This window comes from Hippocampus bargibanti, linkage group LG07 (assembly GCF_051943395.1).
Source record: "Hippocampus bargibanti isolate YZ-2025 linkage group LG07, ASM5194339v1, whole genome shotgun sequence".
Lineage (NCBI taxonomy): Eukaryota > Metazoa > Chordata > Actinopteri > Syngnathiformes > Syngnathidae > Hippocampus > Hippocampus bargibanti.
In genome coordinates this window covers 21,073,086-21,095,710 of record NC_142740.1, presented here as the reverse complement: position 1 = coordinate 21,095,710, position 22,625 = coordinate 21,073,086, and the positions used below count along the sequence as shown (strand labels likewise).

The 22,625-nt window shown below is 39.4% G+C and overlaps 2 protein-coding genes across 3 annotated transcripts; one reads left to right on the top strand and one right to left on the bottom strand.

Annotated features, from left to right (window-relative positions):
* Nucleotides 1-1,140: 1,140 nt before the first annotated feature.
* On the bottom strand, nucleotides 1,141-6,721 carry zranb2 (zinc finger, RAN-binding domain containing 2). Its single transcript, XM_089001221.1, is given in 10 exon segments — nucleotides 1,141-1,923; nucleotides 1,926-2,113; nucleotides 2,494-2,553; nucleotides 3,063-3,223; nucleotides 3,340-3,504; nucleotides 5,073-5,149; nucleotides 5,236-5,318; nucleotides 5,407-5,515; nucleotides 5,962-6,014; nucleotides 6,580-6,721. Coding segments are annotated over 10 exon segments (1,056 nt in total). The 5' UTR covers nucleotides 6,636-6,721; the 3' UTR covers nucleotides 1,141-1,819.
* A 1,920-nt stretch (nucleotides 6,722-8,641) lies between these two features.
* Nucleotides 8,642-20,457, top strand: LOC148895773 (hydroxylysine kinase-like). 2 transcript variants are annotated; one of them, XM_089001631.1, is made up of 5 exons: nucleotides 8,642-8,737; nucleotides 11,580-11,887; nucleotides 12,052-12,194; nucleotides 14,566-14,746; nucleotides 15,012-20,457. In XM_089001631.1, the coding sequence occupies exons 2-5, from the start codon at nucleotides 11,584-11,586 to the stop codon at nucleotides 15,452-15,454; spliced, it is 1,071 nt and encodes a 356-aa protein (XP_088857757.1). In that variant the 5' UTR covers nucleotides 8,642-8,737; nucleotides 11,580-11,583; the 3' UTR covers nucleotides 15,455-20,457. The 2 variants fall into 2 exon arrangements, with proteins under 2 accessions (XP_088857757.1, XP_088857755.1); XM_089001629.1 differs by having other exon boundaries at nucleotides 12,052-12,200.
* Nucleotides 20,458-22,625: the final 2,168 nt, after the last annotated feature.

The following is a 22,625-nucleotide window of genomic DNA, read 5'->3' as shown; positions in this document are numbered from 1 at the left end:
TAGGCGAGGAACAGTGACTTTTAAATGGTGGTGTTATTTCTTGACATGGGGGGAGCGTCTGCCCCAGCTTGAGAAAGGGATTTTGCTACTTAATGATCTATCCGCCCAATCTAACAGAAAATACTTAATGCATTCCAAACTACACAATAGACGTAAAAGTATTCAGCATGTTTGTGCAGTCACACACGAAACAAGGAAATGATTTTAACTGGCTCTACGCAACATTCTTAAGCTTTATACAATGCAAACACGCAGACTGTATTTCGATGCAACTGGTATTGGTGGACATCGTCCACGATATAAATTTTATTGAAAACGAGTCTCGGGCAGCTTCGAGTATGCCTCATGGGCTTCTCCGTTTGGTTTTTTAAAGGTTATTACTGTTTCAAAGCTTGAAGCGACCCAGTAAAACTTTGTTTAATGACACTTGTGTACGAGATAAAGTGGAGCTTGGTTGGGTCACAGGACGGTTAAATGCCCAAGTAGATTTGACTTATAAATCGTTCAAATTGTCACGATTGGAGAATTTCAACGAGAATGTGAACAACAGATGAAGATTTTGGCTACAAGTACTTACATCATACACTGCCAGGTGCAAAAATGTGTCCACTCCAGTGCCAGGGTTTTTGTCATTGTCACTTGAATTCCTGGACCCACAGAATACGTGTCGAGTTTTAGGACTACATAAACACTCAATGCAGCGTAGGAAACCATACTCTCTTCTTTCATCGTAGTCAATTCCTAAATTATATGGGCCTGGAGTTACACAAACTTGAAACGGGGATGTCTGTCCAAAATGCAATGTCATACATACATATTGGTTTATATAAGGCTTTAACAACAGCTAAAGCTGGAACAAAGTGCAAACATTGAAACAATCGGAAATGCTGCCCCTTTTAGGAAAAAAAAAATAAATAAATAAAAAAAATAAAAACATGCCTACAGGCCATGGGCCGTGCTTTATCAGCACGCTTCGTTATATTTTCAATTCCCGAATAAAGTTGTAAATGGCAGTCAATGAGTTAACAAGACGCCACTTCTGATTGTATTACTTTCAAAATTAACTAAAATATGAAGGCAAAATATGAATCACACCTTGTCATGTTGTATTCATGAAATATTTAGACAAATGACGAGGTATGAATTTGACAAGACTTTATTTACACACGGACACGTCACCATGTGCTAAAAAATGTCTTGAACAGTTATCAATGAAATTGGTTAATTCAATCTGCTCTTTTTCTATTTAACACTAATTACTCGTTTAAACAAGTGAAGACATTTATACCTAAATTTATTGAACTTGATGCAGTTTGTGAACAAAACCTTGTAATACTTACCTTAAAAACAAAGTAAAACATCTGTAACGGTAGGCAGTTTCTCTTGTCCCCGAACAGATGCATTGATATTTAAAAGGGGTGTGTCCTGAGGAATAATTTTATTTTCCCCAAAGATCAAAAGAAATACTGCCACCAATATTATCCTAAAATATGGACCCCCCCCTATTTACATTATTTGGCCGTTTATATATTGGGAGATACGAGTCACAAGTCGGGCAATGAGGGTGTTGAAGGATAGTAAGCGTTGCGACCAGTTTCTGTGTGTGTGTGTGGTGTGGGGGATGAATTGGGACGTGAACAGTATACTGTATATGGAAGTGTTGTTCCTCTCATGGCAACATGCACTTGCACCGAGGTTCATTTGACCAAGGCCTCGTAATTAACTTTTTTTCTGTTTAGAACTGGAGCCAGAATGGGATGATCCGAAGGACTGGTCGCTGCGCCTGAAAGCACACAACACGATGGGAAGGGGAGATACGTCAGCACCAGCAGTCATCAATATTCAGTGCAGCATACTTGTACGGTATCATGTCAAGGTCAGAGGTTGAAAACCAGCACAACAAGGTCGTAAGCGAGGCGATAAATAGTGAGTGCCACTGTGGTATTCCACTTTAAACCCAAACCTTTCGGACGAACGGGATCGAGAGCGTCTCCGTTTTCTGCCTCCAGATGACGACCTGGAGCGACTCCGCTTCTGTCTCCCCTCGGGTGAGGAAGGCATGGACACTGACCTCTTCTGGGGCGAGGATCCCTTTCCAGACTCGGAGCTGGATCTTTTGGAGGGATAAACCAAGCATTGAGGTCAGGAGGGCTGGCAAACATCATACCAGGATGAAGCCTCAGAGTACAAGCTACTGTTTTAAAAAAGGTGTACTGATCAGTTGACTCAGGTCAATGCCACACAGAAGATACTAAGACCAAGTATGAGCACAGCCACAGGCAAAATAAAGACTTCCTCGACTGACCAAATTGGAACTATGACAAATGATATTGGGACCAAATATGTACATAGAAGGACCAAATATTATTGGTCCTTGAATGAAAATGGGAGTTTGTTTTTTTTTACAGCCATAAATAACGACACCAATTGGAGAGCCGTGGGGGCCCATTCAAACACTCTCTCCAGGGAGAGAGTGCATGTCACCTCATTCACCTGGAGCGGGACCTCGAGCGAGATCTGGATCGGGAACTAGAGGAGCTCCTTGAGCTGGATCTGAAAGACAAAAACACACAAAATCTCTCCAATATTGTTAAGGAGAGGAACTATCATTGTTGCTACCACCTAAATGTTAATCATAAATTACGGGGGGGTTTAAAGACAAGAATAGCAGTGCTTTATTTTGGCTCATCTCTTGCACAACCTCACAATTTGCAGTTAAGGCCTTCAGAGTAACAGCTCGCTAACAGCCAGGTGGCCTTGCACATTGGCTTGAAAACTTGCGGTTCTAGCACCGTCTGTTGTTGTGGCAAGTGAAAGGCAGCTCGTGAATGGATTCTCCACATCAAATCATTCCAACATGGAGCTTCACATAGGGATACAAGGGCCCATTCAGTCTACACTGCCGTTGCAGCACATTAGGAGCGAGACGAAACCGCGATCCAAACAAATTGACAAACAGGAAGCAGCAACATGGAAAGGATGTCAATCGGTTCATCAGAAGGAGAGTTGAGAGCTGATACTGACATTTTTCCGGGAGTTACCCTTGACCTGCACCAGTTTACCTGGACCTCGACCGAGAACTTGAGCTGGATGAGTGAGAGGACGAACGGGAACGGGATGAGCCAGAGCGGCTGCCCCTTTTCTTCACTTGCTCCTTCTCGTCGTCGCTGGCATCCAGGTCGTACTTGGAGAGGTCGCCATCTTCGTCATCTTCGTCATCATCCTGAATGGAAAATTTTTGCTCATATTAAAACATTAAGACAGCTTCTCCAAGATTGTGTTAAATGCTTTCAAAAGTTGGCGTGCTCTACAGCTTGCATGCGTAGCCCATGTGCCTACATCGAGTTTGTACTTTGACAGGTCACCGTCTTCCTCATCGTCTTCTTCGTCATCCTCCTGCTGCCGGGGAGGCGGAGCCTTTTTCCCCGTTTCTTTCTTTTCACTTCCTTTTGAAGATGTGTTGCTACCGTTCTTCCCACGATACTTTTTCTTTTTCCTCCCAAACTGTGACATAAATCACATGACAAGTTATTGTTAGAAAGTGCAATTTCCATGCGGTCAATAAGAAACCACAAAATCAATGTTACTGCTGCTTCAACGATAACCTCACAATAGAATGGCACATATTGCTCTCCTATAAGCTTTGGTAGTAAAGTAGTAGTTTATACATTTTGTGTCCCCCAAGGCATTCACAAAAATGTGAATTTCAGACAGAAGAGTTTGCAACTGAAATGTATTGAACAGGCAAGTTAACAGTTAGCCCGGATTTTGTATTTCCTTATCTGCTAGTACATATTCATCTTTGTATTTTCCATCAGTAAGGATTGCTGTGGCATCACAGCATTTATTCCCTTGTGCCATTTATGGCTTGCAGGTATACGTTCAACATCAATAAGTATGTCTTTTTCCTAGCACAAACAAAAGCTTGTGTGAAGCGAGAGAAACATTAAAACCGGGAGGGAACCATCATCAGGCTAAAGAGATCTCCATCAATTTATATTGAGGATTAGGCATCAACACGTTTTAAAAAATAACACAAGCTAGTAATTTTTAAGATACAGGTATTTAAATTGTTCTTGTTACAAATGTCAGATGTTGCTACAATACCAAAAATAAGTGTGCATTGAAAATGTTTTTTTCTCAAAAATTGCGACATTCAAGGAAATGGTAAATTGGAAAACAGTTTCCAGTTAGATCAATGGGAGACACATCTCGATAGATGTACAATCACACAAAAAATATATAACATCTGACATGTCAACGAATAAATGAGCATTGATATAATACTGGCTTGCTGATGGTATAGTGGTACATGCGCTAGAAATCGGTTTTAAAAATCAAACATATTTGCCTCAAGGTCGGTGTGGAACTCAACAAGTTATGATAAAACATTAACAACCAAATAACTCAACTTCAACTGAAGTAAATGCATTCAAGAGGCTCCCTCTCGTGGTTATTTACCGGTATCGCTATGAGGATGAAGACTCGAAAACCATGCGTAATGTCAGAAGTCTTCAAACTATAACCACCCAAACTCAGGAATGTCATTATTTCGATGAACAATACTTCAACTATTGAAATTATCTTCGGGATCACCTCAATATTTTTCCTTTTAAAACCAATAAGTAGTCATTGACGTTTAGTGAGCACCTGTGAGGAGTAAGACGTATAACATCCAGAAAATTAAAAACAAAAAAGAAAAACCTTGGAGAAATCGTTCTAATATTTGCAGTAGCTACAGTGATCATATGTAGATAGGACCGAATTCATTTGAGTTTTGTGACATCAAGCGATATAAAGCATCAAACTGGACACCGTATGGCAACATGATATATTCAAAGTCAGACTTAAAGGAAAGAAACATTTCAAAGCATGCCATCTTGTTTTAGACATAGGAAAATGTCTGATGATTGCAATAATATACAATCTACGAGAAAAATCAAATACAAATTCAGTGAGTTGTGTCATTTTTTTCCTCGTGTGCTTATACCTAATTAACTGTGCGTGATTGTCATTGAATAGCAACATTAGGCACACTCATTTACAAATATGCACCATGAGAAAGGGCGCACCTCATCATATTCACCATCAGATTCCTCCCGCTCAATATATTCCACATTTTCCCGTTCATTAAAACCGCCACCATAACCTGAAAGCATATTGGACAGACATGGATAAGAGACTGTATCACATAATTGAACACATACTACAATGCAGCTCATTCTGCTAATTTACCTGTTCTTTCTTCAAGTTTTGCATATTTGGGAGTGTTACACATGTTGCACTCAGAGCGCCTCGCCCAGTTAACATTTCCACATCTTCATGAGGCCGAGAAAAATGACAATGAACAAGAGCAAAACATATGACATTCACCTTTATAGGAATGCTGTTACAACTGATACTTACGTTTTACATTGCCAATCATTCGCGCTGAACAGTCCTCTACTTTTCTCTGCCAAAGTTTTCCCAATCTCCGTTCCACCGGCTTTCATCATCTTGGCCTCTGTGGTTTTCTCTGCATCAACATACAAACCACCAAAAACACAAATGTGATGGAGTTATAATATCCAAAATGAATGATTACTAAACAATCATGTCCCATGAGATATTGTAAAGTGTGCTGCAGCAAATTAGCCAAATCCACTTCATCCATTCAAAATTTATTTGTGCACAACAAATATATTGATTCATACATGTATGCCATTGACGTATAGCAACGGACAAAACAATTATGTTGTTCACCAGATGGCAGAAGGTCCAATTAATCTGTGTACTCAACTCTTGCCATTCAAACAGTTCAGTTGGTGAAATAGATTGGTTTATTTTCAACCAAAGTGGCCCACATGTCACACTAAATAAATAAAGGCGGGTACACGTTTCTCATGTAAGATACACCTTGACAAGATAAAGGTGAAGAAACACCACTTTACAGAGTAAACAGTCATTTCGCCGCACTCTCACCTCGTCCACATCTATTACAACTTGTTCTCCTTGCAAAGTTCACATTTCCGCACCTGGGAAAAAATAACATAAATGTAAGCAATGTGTTTAAAAAACTGCACAAGAACGTGCACAGAGCGTGCATGGGTGCACTTTGTGCAGCACATTGACAGAATTCCCATTATTCAAGAGCGTCAAGTAGGCAATGCAGCTGTCCGCTACTTGAGACGCTAGTAATGCATTTTTAACCGTGTACTGATATTTGTCGCCAGAATGAACTCAAATGACGCCCCCCTGCTCCCCTCCCAAAAAAACCGCACGACCCATCATAGTAGTAGCTCGCCGATAGCAGCTAACCTTAGCCGATACGTTAGCTTGCAAGCCAAACACAAATAGAATCACGAAAAATTATTCCGTTTTACCTGCAATGTAAACCTAAACTTTGTTTCGCTTCTTAGTTGCATCCTACTTATTGCATAAATTATAAGACTGATGACAATCTCTCGCTACTTTTGTCGAGTATGGCGGTGTCGAGGGCCGAGCAAGCGAAACAAAGTTGACCCGCAGCTGCTTCAAGAATCATCGGCCCTTAACTACAAATTATTCTCACAACTTACGGTCACGTTATATTGAACTTACTTTTTATCAGTACATATCCAGTCCCCGTCGCTAACTCGAAAGCTTTTCCCCGACATATCGGTAACGTTTTAGCGTCGAGCAGCTTTGCCTCTTCTCTTGCTAGCCAAATGTGCTCAATGTGGATGAACAGAACCGCCCACCCTCTATATAGCATTCATTGGCCTCTGGCCACTACGATTTCATCACGCGCTGCACGTGACGTCGACGTACAATTTAGAAAATTCGAAGCATAGTTTCACACCTTGAAATAGAAAATGGATATATAATCAATTAAGTGATATTAAAATCGAATTCAAAGACACAAATGGCCATTTCGTAAAGATAAACATGTAACATGAATGCCTCATACGCAGAGCGCTATTGACCAAATTAGTTTTCAAGTATTTGCATAACCAATATTAATTACAATTAATCGAATACATACGTCAGGATTAGCGTAAAACAATGCTGAATTTTCCCAATGACGACACGTGTGTGAGAGATGAGTGTGTGTGTGTGTGTGTGTGTGCGCTGCGTGTGTATGTTTTTGTGTGAAAGTGGTACGAAAGCCTGTGATGAGAAGTTTCCTGAAATTCATGATACTGTATCACCAAATAACTAAGGTACAAAAGTTTAGTATCCAAATCATTTTCATGCCAGTTACATAATCTGCCACTAGATGTCAGTAAAGGTTCTTACTGCATTACACAATTATAGTTAGTCTCCATGCACACCGTATGTAGAACGTATTGGTTCCCTTCGTGAGCAATCCTGATTATGTGGAGCAGGGGTGTCAAAGTCATTTTTTGCCGCGGGCCACATTGTAGTCATGGTTTCCTCTCGAGGGCCGTTATGAATTTGGAGAACCCATTAGAATGTTTAAATCCCTTCAAATATTACATATAGAGCACACAGCAAATTAATGAATAACTCGTTTTCAAATCTGAAGTCAAGAATAATGACTTTTATTGTGGTTGACATCCAAAAATATGAAATTTTGGCTCCGATTTTAGCAAACATCATGGAATTTAACAAGTTTGATTTGCTTTCGCGGGCCAAAAAAAATGATGTGGCGGGCCGGATTTGGCCCACGGGCCTTGACTTTGACACATGTGATGTGGAGGGTAAATCTTAAGATTTCAAGAATCACCCATATTAATTTTGACAATTTGGTGGCAGGTTTAAAACAGAGAAATTTACCTTTTGATGCACAACATGGGTCAACATTGGCTGAGTTTCTATTTTCAATTTCTTTGCAGTAAATTAATTTAATCACTCAACATTCAAGGCATTCTCAAATTAAGTTGTTTTCACTATCAGACACAATTTATATATTTTTTTCCTTCCTTATTAATTACAATTAATTTTATATCGCTATGGTTGACTTAAGAGCACTGTGCAATGACAGAGTGCAATGACAGAGGGCTTGGAGCCACACTGTTACCACCAGCACTACAGCACAGGAGCAGAAGCAGCAGCAACAACAAATGGCCTCAGCAGACAGAAAAAAAAACTACAATAACATTTCTGTTACTATTCAATAAATGTATTCAGCTACACTGGGAACATGACTGGACACGCATTATATGGGGAACAAACTGCTGTGTAGGATAACACCTTATGAGGGTTGCGGGCTAGCTCAAGCCTATCCTAGCTGTCTGATTATGGCATCACACCCTGCAGTGTAAACATAGCATGTCTGAATTCAGCATTAAGCAGCTTAGTTGAAATCAGCATCTAAATTTAAGATACTTATAAATACAGTGAAGTCTCGTTATATCGATATTCAAGGGGGTCCGAAAAATATCGATATAACCGGGACTATCGATATATCCGACCCTGTTTGCATGTAATTTTCTCCGTGCGTGCATAGAAATAGTATCGATATAACCGGGACTATCGATATATCCGATATCGATATAACGAGACTTTACTGTACTATATTCTGCTTCTTACTTTGACTTCCAGTGATTCTTTTAAATTATGTGGTGAGTTCTGAAATACACACGAAAATCCGGTTATGCAGAAATCTCGGATTCCTGCCGGCACTATCATTAGTTAATGCTTCGACACAGTTTAACACCAGGCAGAGAGAGAGAAGGTACGTCATTCGGAGATAAATTGTCTCTTGCTGCAGATGATTTGAATAGGTGCACCACGGAACACCCCATAGTCTGAGGTGAGTTGAAAAGTTTCCAACATTTAAAGAATGTCTCTTTATATTTACAAGTGATATATGTATTCTTGTTCGACTAACATTTTAATTAATTACAGTGGACATCGCTTACAGCAAAAGCCGATTTGGATAAAATCGGTTAAAAGACACAAATTGCTCAAAATGGCATCTTTGTTCTTGAGTTATATTTTCAAGAAAGAAGAATCCAAATTCTTTATGGTGATAAGAAAAATGAGGATTTGGAAATAAAAAAAAACATTGTTGGCGGGTGCTTTTATATATATATATATATATATATATATATATATATATAAACCCAGTTTTGGCTGGTATTGCATGGTGTTAATTATATCAATTATGTTGTATGGATCTGCTTCAATAAATTTTGACACGCGAGTGTGGTTTAACTAAATGAAGAGTTTCCGTAATGTACAATCACAACATTGTTATTTTAAATATAATTTATATTGTGTTTACATTTTTATATACTTTTTCTCCATATGTACATTAAAAATTAAGCGCAAACTTCACAAAGGAGTTTGCATGACGTGTCAACAGAGTGTCATGTCTAATTACCTTCATGGTAATTCACGCTGAGTTGGACAAACTGTCTTTCCAACTTCGACACATTTTACAACTACTGCACAGTAAACGAAAGATTAACTCAAATGCAAATAACCAGCTAACATTACCCAATGTCAGTCAAGCAAAAGAGTGTTTGTGCGCAGCTGGCACATTGTAAGCACACACACAGTACCTGCTACGACACTGAAGTGCATTACCAAGTACTGTACTTTGTTTCTGCTTAAAAGATAGGTTACCACATCAGTGAGAGTCAACCTTGTATACAATACTTTTATCCCAAAGCATGTTACAGCCTACCTGGACCAAGCTTCGAAATGTAACATTTCAGTCTCTAGGAAGAATCATGAAACGCTGGACGTGATGTTATTCTGTCCATTTGTGCCAATAGATGGTCCTCACACGAGATTAGCCTTGAAGTTGAGAGTGGTGTGGGAGCTGTGCCTCAGGGATGGGAGGTTGTGAATTTGGGACATCGTAGATGACACACATCGTCTGTAGTGTGCCATCGTCAGTAGTGAGAGAGCTATAGAGAGAGATGTAAAGATAGATAGAGAGAGAAAGACAGATAGAGAGAGAGATAGAGAGAGAGATCTAGAGATAGAGATCTAGGGATAGAGATCTAGAGATAGAGAGGTAGAGGTAGAGATAGAGAGAGGTAGAGAGAGAAAGGGTAGAGGTAGAGATAGAGGTAGAGAGATAGAGAGATCGAGACGTAGGTAGAGATAGAGAGAGATAGAGAGATAGAGAGAGAGAGAGATAGAAATAGAGATAGAGATAAATAGAGATAGAGAGAGAGATAGAGAGATAGAGAGAGATTTAGAGGTAGAGGTAGAGATAAAGAGAGGTAGAGAGATAGAGAGGGTAGAGGTAGAGGTAGAGATATAGACAGAGATAGGGAGATAGATTTAGAGATAGAGAAAGAGAGAGATAGAGAAAGAGAGAGATAGAGAGAGAGAGAGATAAAGAGAGAGATAAAGAGAGAGATAGAGAGAGAGAGAGAGAGAGAGAGAGAGAGAGAGAAATAGAGATAGATATAAATAGAGATAGATAGAGATAGAGAGAGAGGGCTAGATAGAGAGAGGTAGAGAAAGAGAGAGAGAGAGAGAGAGAGATATATATATATATATATATATATATATATATATATATATATATATATATATATATATATATATATAGAGAGAGAGAGAGAGAGAGAGAGATAGAGAGATAGAGATGGAGAGATAGGGAGGGAGAGAGAGAGAGAGAGAGAAGAGAATCATCATAGATAGATACAGATAGAGAGAGATAGAAAGATAGATAGATAGATAGATAGATAGATAGATAGATAGATAGATAGATAGATAGATAGATAGATAGATAGATAGATAGATAGAGAGAGAGATAGAGAGAAATATAGATAGATAGATAGAGATAGATAGAGAGACAGATAGAGAGAGATAGATAGACAGATAGATAGCTAGATATAGAGCTATCTATAGATAGATAGATAGATAGATAGATAGATAAAGTGATAGATAGATAGATAGATAGATAGATAGATAGATAGATAGATAGATAGATAGATAGAGAGAGAGATAGAGAGAAATATAGATAGATAGATAGAGATAGATAGAGAGACAGATAGAGAGAGATAGATAGACAGACAGATAGCTAGATATAGAGCTATCTATAGATAGATAGATAGATAGATAGATAGATAGATAGATAGATAGATAGATAGATAGATAGATAGATAGATAGATAGATAGATAGATAGATAGATAGATGGATAGATAGAGAAAGAGAGACAGAGAAAGAGAGAGAGTGAAAGATAGATAGATAGATAGATAGATAGATAGATAGATAGATAGATAGATAGATAGATAGATAGATAGATAGATAGATAGATATAGAGAGAGATAGAGAGATATAGAGAAATAGAGAGAGATATAGAGAGATAGAGAGATAGAGATATATAGAGAGGGATAGAGATAGAGAGAGAAATAGAGATATAGAGAGATAGAGATATATTTTATGCATTTTTTTGTTTATGCTACCTAGGCATTTCCAATGCCATGGATTAAGAGATAACCGAACCTATGTTGCAAAGCAGTTTGAATAATTGAGAATGGCGAGTCATATACAGTATGGCTCTTTTGATGATTGCATCTGGCTTGCAGATAAAACAAAATATTCTGGGTTGTTTAAACTTGCCATCAATCACTTTTTCAAGATGACAAATGAGCATCATCATTAGCTATTGCGTTGTTTTTTTCAGCACAATGTCAATGAAGCCTGTTACACCCACTCTAAGCTTGTCTCAGGCAGAGGAACTTGTGAAGAAACACTACAAGTTGACTCCCTCTGAACTCCGGTATTTGCCCAGTTTTGAGGACCAGAACATTTACATTGCGGCGGTCGAGGGTGGCGAGTATGTGTTGAAGATTATCAACTCAGAGGACAGTAAGGACCCCACCCTGTATGAAATCCAGACTTATGTGATGACCTTTCTGCATGAGGATGGATTTCCGAGCCCAGCAATTCTCAAATCAACCACAGGAGACGAAATGATCCTGAAAGACATTGGTAGGCACTCAATCACCAAAAACCGAGGAAGGGTGTCAGTTGTTGTACACACATGTTCATATAATGCAATGAAAAAAATGTTTACAATAGTGCTTTCTTTTATGCAACATTAGTAGTTGTAGAGAATACTGAAAGGCTCATTTTTGGATTGTTGCCTTTGACAGATTGTGGCTCTGGCTTACAGAAATGCCTGGTGCGCCTGTTAACTTATTTGCCTGGAATCCCTATTTCCAAAGCTCCTTTCTCACCGCATCTACTTTATGAAGTAGGCCAGACTGCAGCCAGCATGGACTCCATCCTCAGAGAAGTACAAGTGAATACCATTTGACTGTTAACTATTTTTGGCAATTATAAAAGTTAATAAATCAGTGTTTTTTTCCAGCTTCCCACATTAATGCTTCAGAATATTTTGGATGAAAACCCGACATGAATGATTTCAATTGCAATTCCCTTTAAGGCAATGTCAGACCAAATGCATGCACGTAGTGTCTCATAGCCAATTTTGACTTGTCCTGACACGTGGTAGCCCATGTACTGTGACATACTCAATGGTTGGTTGTAAGCAGTGACGTGCGGTGAGGTTCATGGCTGGTGAGGCACTGACATCATCACAGTCAGATTTACAAACATAAACTCCCCAGAGTATCTTATTCACCATTTGATTGGCAACAGTTAACGTGTTTTGTTTAAAATATCATGTCAGCATTCTTTATATACTGTATACAAAACGTTATTATCCTGTTACCTTTACTTATAAATGAAGTCAAAGTCTCTCTGTCTCAATGGAGATCACTGCCAGTGAAGAAAGTTGTCCTTGATCAGTCCTGTTCCGTCTGCACATTTTCAGTCTTTTGTGCTCAGAATGACCGCTTCACTGATGCTGTAGTAGCTGGAACAATGAGCACGAGCTGGAGCAACTTTGTCGCTTCAGGAATAGTTTCAATGAGATCCTTCTTGGCCAAAAAGCTGAGATGCTGTCGAGGAGATTTACATTCATTCCTCACCGTTTGTTAGCTATACAGTCCGGTGTTGGTCTTCCTTTAATTATTATCTCCTGCTTCGATTGAAAGTCCAGTTGAGAACATTCTTTCAATTTAGATACATAAGCCACCATTCTGAAAATAAGGCCAAGAAACACGAAAAAAATGACTGGATGGTTGCACTTAACTTGCTAACTGTTTACTGTAGCTTGCTGTCACTAATTCTATTATTCTGCAGCCGAGGAGTCGCAAGAATAATCTCTAATAACCAGCGCCCCCTGCCATGAGGCAGGAGAACCGTGTGCCTCACCTATGCACATTTTTGATAAAAATAAAATAAAATCACCACTGTGGTACAGTGTTTATAATGTACAGTGACTGTACATTAGATATACCAGCTAAACTCTAGAAATTTAGTTCATATACTGAAAGCTTTTGAACACTTTAATAGTGATATGCAGAGGGACAGCAATGCGGTCTCACTGCAGAGCAAGCCAGCACAGTTAGCATAGTGATTGCACAATCCATGGTGAGGCACAGCTAGCTGCTGTCTTACCACTCGTCTCCACTTCGTATTTGAATGGTAAATGTGAAAATTCAGCGATTTTGAAAAAAAAATCAAAAACTGGTGAAGTTAAATGGAAAAGAACGTTAAAGTACAAATCACTAAATAAATATAACTGTTTAATTTACTTTGTCATTTGATATTTCCATGATGACAGGTGAGGCACAGCCTCACCTACCTCCCCTGACTGCACATCACTGGTTATAAGGCATCTGGGATGTTTCACAACCATAATTAACGTCTGACATGCATGTTAAAATGTTTATTTGTCTTCCCTCATGTCTTATATCCTCCTTCTATTCGTTCTCCTCATGAGGCTAGTGGGCGTATTGGAGCCGCTCAGAGCTGTGTGTAAGCAGGAGGCTGTGTATACCCTGAACTGGCTGCCAGACAATCGATGGCCACACTAAGACGAACAACCATTCGCGTTCACATTCACAACTAAGGACAATTTAGAGTGTTCCATTAACCTGCCATCTCTCTCTCTCTCTCTCTCTCTCTCTCTCTCTCTCTCTCTCTCTCTCTCTCTACTGTATATATATATATATATATATATATATATACAGTAAAGTCTCGTTATATCGATATCGGATATATCGATAGTCCCGGTTATATCGATACTATTTCTATGCACGCATGGAGAAAATTACATGCAAACAGGGTCGGATATATCGATAGTCCCGGTTATATCGATATTTTTTCGGACTCCCTTGAATATCGATATAACGAGACTTTACTGTATATATATATATATATATATATATATATATATATATATATATATATATATATATATATATATATATATATATATATATATATATATATATATATATATATATATATATATATATATATATATAATATCAGACCTAATTTCTTGCATTCTCATAGGTAAGCTTTACCACACAAAATCTTTCGACTCAACGACTTGGAATGTGGGCGTGTCTAATTAGCACAACAACACCCGTGTTTATTTTTTTCCATCTCCAAAGTATCAGGTGCATTTCCAGTGCGATTGCCATTCTACATTTTCTCTTTTCTTTGAGAGATCATAAAAACTCCACACATCAACCACCAGTGAACGTCCTTTTTGCCAGTATATTAAAATGTGCTTTCTGTTTTGTTCTCAGCTGGAACATCCTCAAGTTGAGAAGTTGCAAAGGGATGGTTTCATGTGGAGTCTGTCAAATGTTCCCATTCTGGAGAAATACATTCATTTGCTAGATGGAGACCCTATCCAGGAGGTTGTAAGGTCCGTCCTCCATCAGTACAAAATCAATGTCTCCCTCAAATACCCAAGGTTCCTTAAGTGTAAGTATGTTACATATTTCTAAGCACATATTAAGATGTGAAGTCATAATCGACGTTGCTCAACACCTGTTTGCTAAATTAGCCCTGAACCTGTTTTGTAATGTCAATGTTATTGTATAAGTTGTTTAAGTTCCGCTTAGTAAATAAGTAATCTGTATAATAGCAATCTAAGTTTTTCTATTTGTAATTTTACTTTTATCGCTGATGTGATATTTTGCAGATATCAATTGCTTATGTCCTTTTTTAATGTATTGTCTCTCCTCAGCCATCATTCACGGGGACTTAAATGATCTCAATGTGCTTGTGCAAGCTGATGAGAGCGGAGGCTACAGGGTTTCTGGTATCATTGATTTTGCAGATATGAGCTTAGGTTGCCATGTCTATGACCTAGCTATCAACATCATGTATATGATGTATTTGCACCCCAACCCCATTGAGGTGGGTGGACATGTACTAGCAGGCTGGGAAAGTATCCTTCCTCTCAACGAGGCAGAGCGGGACTGCCTGTTTTGGTTAGTCCTGTGTCGCTTCTGTCAGCAACTTGTGTTGTGTTTGTCGTCATCATCACGCTACCCTGAAAATAGTGACTATATTTTGCGTTTATCCAAAAGGGGCACTCTCATTTTACATAAAGTTTACGAAATAGGGAAGGAGCAGGTGGAGAAGGTGTGGTTCCATACTGCTGCTCAATTCAATGACGGAAATTAAAGAGTGAATAACATAAATGATGAGGCTCATTAATTCATCAGTGGCTTTTTAGAGGATGGTTGAGAAAATTATGGCATACAAAATTGTGAAACCCCTCCCAAATAAGTCCTGCCATAAGTAGTGTGAATGCAAGCATGGTATATTTGTAACAATGACTCAAAATTTCTCCACTGTGAGACTAATAAAGGCATATCCAATCCAATCCAATCCAATCCAATCCAAAATTCCCGAGCTAGGTCCTCTAGAGGCCACATTTTTCGGAGCATGACGTCACTTCTGGCACAACTTTACATTAAGCTTGTCAAAATTTGGTACGGTGGCTTTGACGATCTTGAACGATCCGGACTGTGAATTGTTTTCTAGAATTTGAAAACCATCGAATTATGCCGGAAGTAATGTCAAGTGGCCAAAAAATGCGGCCTTTGGAGCGTCGTGATTGACTGATATGCATGTCCTTCTCACTATAGAGTGGTTGTAGGTTCGAATCCTGTCCTTGCCTGTGTACATTTTCTCCCGGTACTTCGGTTTCATCCCACATTTCAAAAACATGATTGCTAGGTTGATGAAGTGCTCTAAATTGTCCCGAGATGTGACTGTGAGTGTGTATGTTTGTTTGCCTCTGTGTGCCCTCCTATTGCCTTGCAACCAGTTCAGGGTCCCCTCCCCCTCCCTAAGCCCTCCTACTGTCCGGAAACAGCTGGGATAGGCTTCAGCATGCTCTCAATCGATGTGAAGGTGTATTGATCAGATAATTGATAGATGAAACAAATATTCACTACAGGATACAAGGTTCAAAATGAGCGGTTTGGCATTGCAGCTTGCTGTTCAAGAGTATACCTTCGTGCCACATTAATACACACAAGCAAAACTGAGAACCAAACGAGTGACAATCCTCACAAAGTAGTGATGTGTGATTAATGTGCGTCTGTCACAAATGAAACTGGTTCCGGAGTTCACTTCAAAGAGGCCGCGACATGATTGTTAATTAGCTTGTCAGACAGCAAGGAGCCAGTTTGGCATCTTTTGACAGAGCACACGGGAGGGAGAGTGAAGACAGGACTTGTTGCTGGTGTCGTAAAGGGCTTCCTATTGACACCTCTACTTGTATGCACGTTGGAAAAAAATGCATGTACCCCACACCACATCACATGTTTTGCCTAGGTTAACTTTAGCTTCTGATAAGCAGCACTTGATTGCTCACTTCAATTGTCAAATTGGTGTGCGTTATTTATAATTGATGTTCACACACTGTCTGCCTGTACAAGTTAAAAGTTTACCACACCCTGGGTTCTGTTTCTGCAATAAAAGCAAACAGTCGGCCAGAGGGTGGCATGGTGCTCACTCACTTGCCTGAGATGGGGCGAATTCAGCAAGACAAGTAGTAGGATGTGTAAAGTTTGCTTCTGACTTTCTGTTATGGCATTGTTATGAAGACACATTGAAACAGATTTGTATTGTGCAGAAAAATGCGAGTGAGTAAACTTGTTAAGAATGAGTGTATTTTCAGTCATATGTATGTTTCAATACTACCTGGCTATTGAATGAGCGGAAAAAGAAAAAAAAACTTATCCTGACTTAAATATTGAAATCACGTGAGACAAATATACATTCTGGTTCAATAATGTATTACATGAACACCCGGAAACTAAATTATTTTGAAATTGTTAATTTTTTTGAACGAAGCTGTGAAATTGAAAGCATTTGCTGTTGTAAAGTTTTCCAGTGCCAGTTTTCAAATGTTATTGTCACGTGTCTCAACATACAGATTTGTTTAATTGTGTCGTCTTTCTGGACCAAGGGCTGAGAAAAAAAATGGTGAACATTAATTAGAATTTATTGCTACAGTATGATAAACTTAAATTATTAACCATCCATTCTATTGGTACTTACTCAGTATCAACACAGCAACGTGTGTTCTATTGTTCAGTAATCTCAAAGCCATTAGTGGGGTATTGATTGACAGTCATCAAGGAGGAGATGTGTCACGGTTTGCGAGGTGGTGATGGCGGGTTCGGATCCCAAAAAGCAGGCAGGAGGGAGCAGGAGGTTGTTTGACAAATTGTATTAAAATAAAGTCAGCAGGAACCAAATGTAAAACATCAAAATCATCTGAATCGAAAAAAATACAAAGTAGCAAAAGAAGACCAAAAGTAAAAGCCCGCCAAGGTTAAACAAACACGTACACGATGCATGCTGCAACCAAGCAGCAAATAAACAATGAATCGGCACCGGATGATCGTGCCAGGTGTCCTTTTAAGTGTCATTGATTATAACGACCAGCACCTGCGAGGCTGCCGGCAGGGCTGACGTCGCTACCCGCTGGTCGCCAATCTGATCGGGACGACCAGCACCTGTGCAGGTGCAGGAGGGGCCGACAGCGCCCTCCGTTGGTCGCCAACCAGATCATGACAGTATGGAGTCCAAACCTGCAACCTGCATTCAATTTAATGTGTTTGCTTTTCGTGACATTCAGTGGTTCTTCTTTGCTTACCTCAAATTAATTCCACTAACTTGATTTATCTCCCGTCCCCTCCGCATTGCTAACTTTCCCAGAGAAACTGTTTGGATTCCAATATAGAAGCAACTAACGCAGGTAAATGGAAAGCAGCCTATTTTATTTGTCATCGGGGTGTGCTGGCGCCACTGACACAGTCCTGGCAAAAGGGTGATTAATGTGAAAGGTGGAATTTGTCTCGTTATGTTGACAGCGGCTAATAAATGCGTTGTAAACAGACGGTCACAGCTGTTCATGCATCATCATAATTCTGGATGAGGTAGTGCCAGGAATGACCAATCAATGCAACGAGTTAGACGGAATTCATTTGGCCATTTCTTTGACTTTGCTGCGGTGTGTTTCACTTGGTTTAGAAATTCACATTCCATTCACAAAGTGACACTGAATATCTCACGTCCAATAAAGGACATCTATTTCTACTTCATTTGTGTCCACTGTAGCACAGAATTGGCAGAGTATGCGCACAAACACATGATTGAAATGACAACCAATATCTATTTTTCAGTTTGCAAAAAATCCCTGTAGAATGTGCAGATCTGCTGTTGCAAAAAAAGGCATTATGGTAATGCAGCTTTTAATTCCTAGCTGCCTGCGTCTCGGACAGAAAACACTTGTGACTTTTAAATGGGAACATTGGATAAAGGGGTCACCAAGAATGTCATCAACCGGCTGTCACTTATATCTGTCACGGCTCACTGGTGCCAGCTTGATTTGCTTCTTCTTGTAGTTTGTCTCACTTTGCTTCTTCTCAGCTGCTACATGGAACTTTTGCCTGAGTAAATATACCAATATCTCATGCACCCTGTCAGTTCATCTTATTACCAACATACTAGTCAATTGAGATGATCAATTTGCATAATGAAGCATTAAATTGGGCCAATCAAATCCACTTCTCAGCAACTTGCTCACACAGAAAGTTCACACAGACTGGCAATTTCCTTTTGATGGAGTGACGTGTGTTACTTACTGCAGTAGCCTAAACCAACACAGGCAGAAATATTTGGAAAATAGTGCCTTAGTATCTTCACTCATGCACAAACTGTTTAATGTTGCTGAAGGTACAGACAATCATGGGCGACAATGAAAAGTGACATGATCGTTAACATTTTAAACTAAATCATCACTTATTTACTTCCATCCAGTTGCATGCTGAGGCAACCTTTTTACACGTTTTTACATTCTTCCGGTGTTTTAAAATATTAATTGATATTAGGTACAGAGTAAAGATTCACATGTGGAATTCAACTGTATACAGTAAATAGATTTAGAATTCAGCATAGATGGTGAGTCATGGTTTCAAGTGCAAGACCTGGCCACTGAGGGGCAGTCTGCAGTGTAATACAGACGCAAACAAAATCATTTAATAACTGTTGGAAGTGACTCAATAGGCATCAATTAATTGTTCTTCGTAGATGACGAACAATTGATACCAGTGGGTATTGGTGTTTTTTTCTGTTCATTAGAAGTGTAAGAAAACTACTACTAAATGCTTTTTGTCCTGGAGGGTCACTCCTGCATATTTTCCAAGTCTCCCGGTTGACCAACCTGCTCATTTGAATCAGGTGTGTTGCAACAGAAAAACATACAGGAGCTGCTGGAAAGGCAGCCACTCTCGCCACGCCATCTTAAAGTCAAAACAACAACAAGGGTACTTCATATGACATGACCCCTAATTCTCTGTGTGCTAACGCCGTGGTTGTACATTATGACATTGAAGAGGCTCTCAAGCTGATTTTTTTTCTGTTATCCAACAAGACCACTGATTCAGAAGAGGAGTGGACAATGTATCAGAAGATAATGAGGAGGAATATAACCCAGTACCTACTTTCTACCTGTCACACCACTAATAGAAAAATAATCCTGAGATGACAAATCTGAAGGGTTTTCTCAAATATGGAGACAACTGGAAAAAGAGGGATGAGGCTTACCTGCAGGCCTACTTAGCGATACAAATCTTAGCAGGTGATCTGGAGATAGACCAACCCGACCTGATACATTTGTGACGGGTGTCACAACAGCACAACTCCGTTACACATTATAAGAAGACCAAGAGGAGGGTGTTACTGGAGAAACTAGGAAAGACACTTGGAACTACACTCATTGAAAGAAGGAAACATGCCCCCCACACAGAAGCCTGAACAGCAGTGGTGAAAGCTATTCAAAGTGTAGGAGCTCCTGAGAAAACTGAGGATCCAGCTACCACAGCCAGTTCCTCAGCTTGGGCAAGTAAGAGAAGAGATGCCAGTTCTGCCCTCCAAAGAAGGACCGTGAAATACAATACATACTGTGTGCTGCTGGTGTAAAAAATATATGCACAAAGGCCGTGCACTTACACACTGTGCACATCTGCAATTATTTGAATGGGTTAACTTTTGTTTCTGATTTTTGTCTTGTAATGTATTGTTCTGTATTGTTCTAAATTGTTCATTGGACGAGAGAAAAGAAAGTTTAGTCATTGAAATAAAATAAAAAAACACATCCAAAAATCCTTTTTCGCACAAATGTTTCCTTTTCTAAACCTATACAAAATACAAGTCAGGCGTGAGAACTATATAACATATTGTGGTGAAGGATACGTTGGTTCTTCAGGTAAAATTAAAATTAGTGTTTAAACATTAAATTTAGCTAATATTAAGCAGATTCTTTACTTACAGACAGTGTAGGTGTTCAAATAGCTGACATGTTTCGGCGACTACTTCCGCCTTCGTATTCTATTCTATTCTATTTGAACACCTACACTGTCTGTAAGTAAAGAATCTGCTTAAATTAAATATCAAGTAGACAGGATGAACTTAGTACAAGGATTAAATTTAGCTGCTTATTCTTGGGGGGTTTACTGAAGACGGGTCATTTTGACCATTGAGACACGAGGTGTGTCCAGAAAATGAGGACAACACGAGGGTTAAAAGAGGGATTGATAAAATAACATGCATGTCAAGGTCACATTTTTGTCCATTGTCTAGGGCAAGTCCACCCGTGTTCCCGCCTGATGGCTGCATGCCTCTGTCGCAGATCAGAAAACATCCCACTATCTGAAAGCAACACTTTTCTTTATCCTATTTTAAATGTCACGCCTGAAAGATAACTCAGAGAATGTTTGCCCCTCCATGCTCTAGATCCATAGCATTAGCATAAATGGAGAATCAATTATTTCAGCCCTGATGCAGCTGATTATGCAGAGAATATAAAGGCAGACGGAAGGAGTCTTAATTACAATAACGACCTTAATGGCCTTTTCCTCCATCACCAGTGTAGCAGCAACCTGTTGATGTTTCATTGCTGAGTCACTAATTAGCCAAAAGTAATGGCTGAGGAAATGGAAAAGGGGATTGATTCATTGGCATATCACGTTCAAAAGGAGCATGTTGGATATGCCAAGCAACAAAATGCGAATCCAACTCCATCCTCTCACAATACACAAACACAATTTTCTCATGCGGCACAAATGCAGCTTTCACTTTACATTAGATGTCAAATATAACTAAAGCGTCACACTTTTAATACTGCTTAAAATGAGAAAAATTCAGAGTGGTGCAGGCTGAGTTGAGGAACATGCAAAGGCGTCTATCTCCCGAAGCAGAGGTGCAGTGAAAAGCCACCTGGTCGCACAGCCAGTGTAGAGAAGTGTGGCTTACTGCTTCCATGTCACGCCTGTCAGAATGAGAGATGGGCTGAAAGAGAGGCAGATAGAGCGATATGAGCAAATTAGTATAGCGGGAGAAGGGAAGGACCAGCTGCTGGTTTTTTTTTGTTATCACTGATGCAGCGGAAAAACAAAAAGACACCATCGCTGCTGGATAAACGTCAAAATATTGTCGTGGTTATAGGGCATTTATTAAAAGCAAAGCAGATGAAAAAAAATGTCAAGTGAATCAATATTATAAAAAAAACTGATCGCAAGTGTGCATACATCATGGGCTTCTTTTGGTGAATTTTATGTGATTTGGGATGACCAACGCAATGTTCTGCTACGACACTTTTTAATAAGGGGTCAAATGGTACCAAATGTGTTTGACATTATAAAAAAAAAGAAAACACAGCCAAAACGTCTCATTTTTATGATGAAAACAATCAAATCATTCATCCATGCATCCTTTTTCTGAACAACATTATCCTCACAAGTGTTGTGTATGTCACACAACCCTTGTGGAGTCACAGTGGACTAGTTGCCCGGGCGCACACAGACGGACAACAATCCATGCTCACACTCACACCAAGGGACAATTTTGGTGTTCAATCAGCCTGCAATGAACATGCAAAATCCACACAGGAAGTCCGGAGCTGGAATTGACCCTGATAACTTTGCACCCTGAAGTCAAAGTGCTAAACACTTGACTCTTGGGCCACACAAAAAAATATCATATTCAATCCAATTAGATACTCTGCATATGTCGTGTATATTTACGTACTATATAACCCATTTTGCACCCCATCATATGGGTTGCTTTGGAAACCCAAATCATTCTTCAAACAATGTATTTTTAACCAATTTATCCATGTATTGAAAAAGGCGGGATGGCTCACCCTCCAACATACGCGAAACACGCAAATGCAACCCGCCAAAAATGTAAAAAATATAATAAAACGTTGAAACCAATTTCAAAAAGATACACCAGCAGTTGCCAAACTGCACTCCAGTACAGGCACCGTGCCTGT

Coding starts and splice junctions, on each gene's coding strand:
- LOC148895773 (XM_089001629.1), top strand. CDS start 11,584: ATGTCAATGAAGCCTGTTACACCCACTCTAAGCTTGTCTCAGGCAGAG. Junction 12,201..14,565: donor CCATCCTCAGAGAAGTACAA/GTGAATACCATT, acceptor TTTTGTTCTCAG/CTGGAACATCCTCAAGTTGA. Junction 14,747..15,011: donor ATACCCAAGGTTCCTTAAGT/GTAAGTATGTTA, acceptor GTCTCTCCTCAG/CCATCATTCACGGGGACTTA.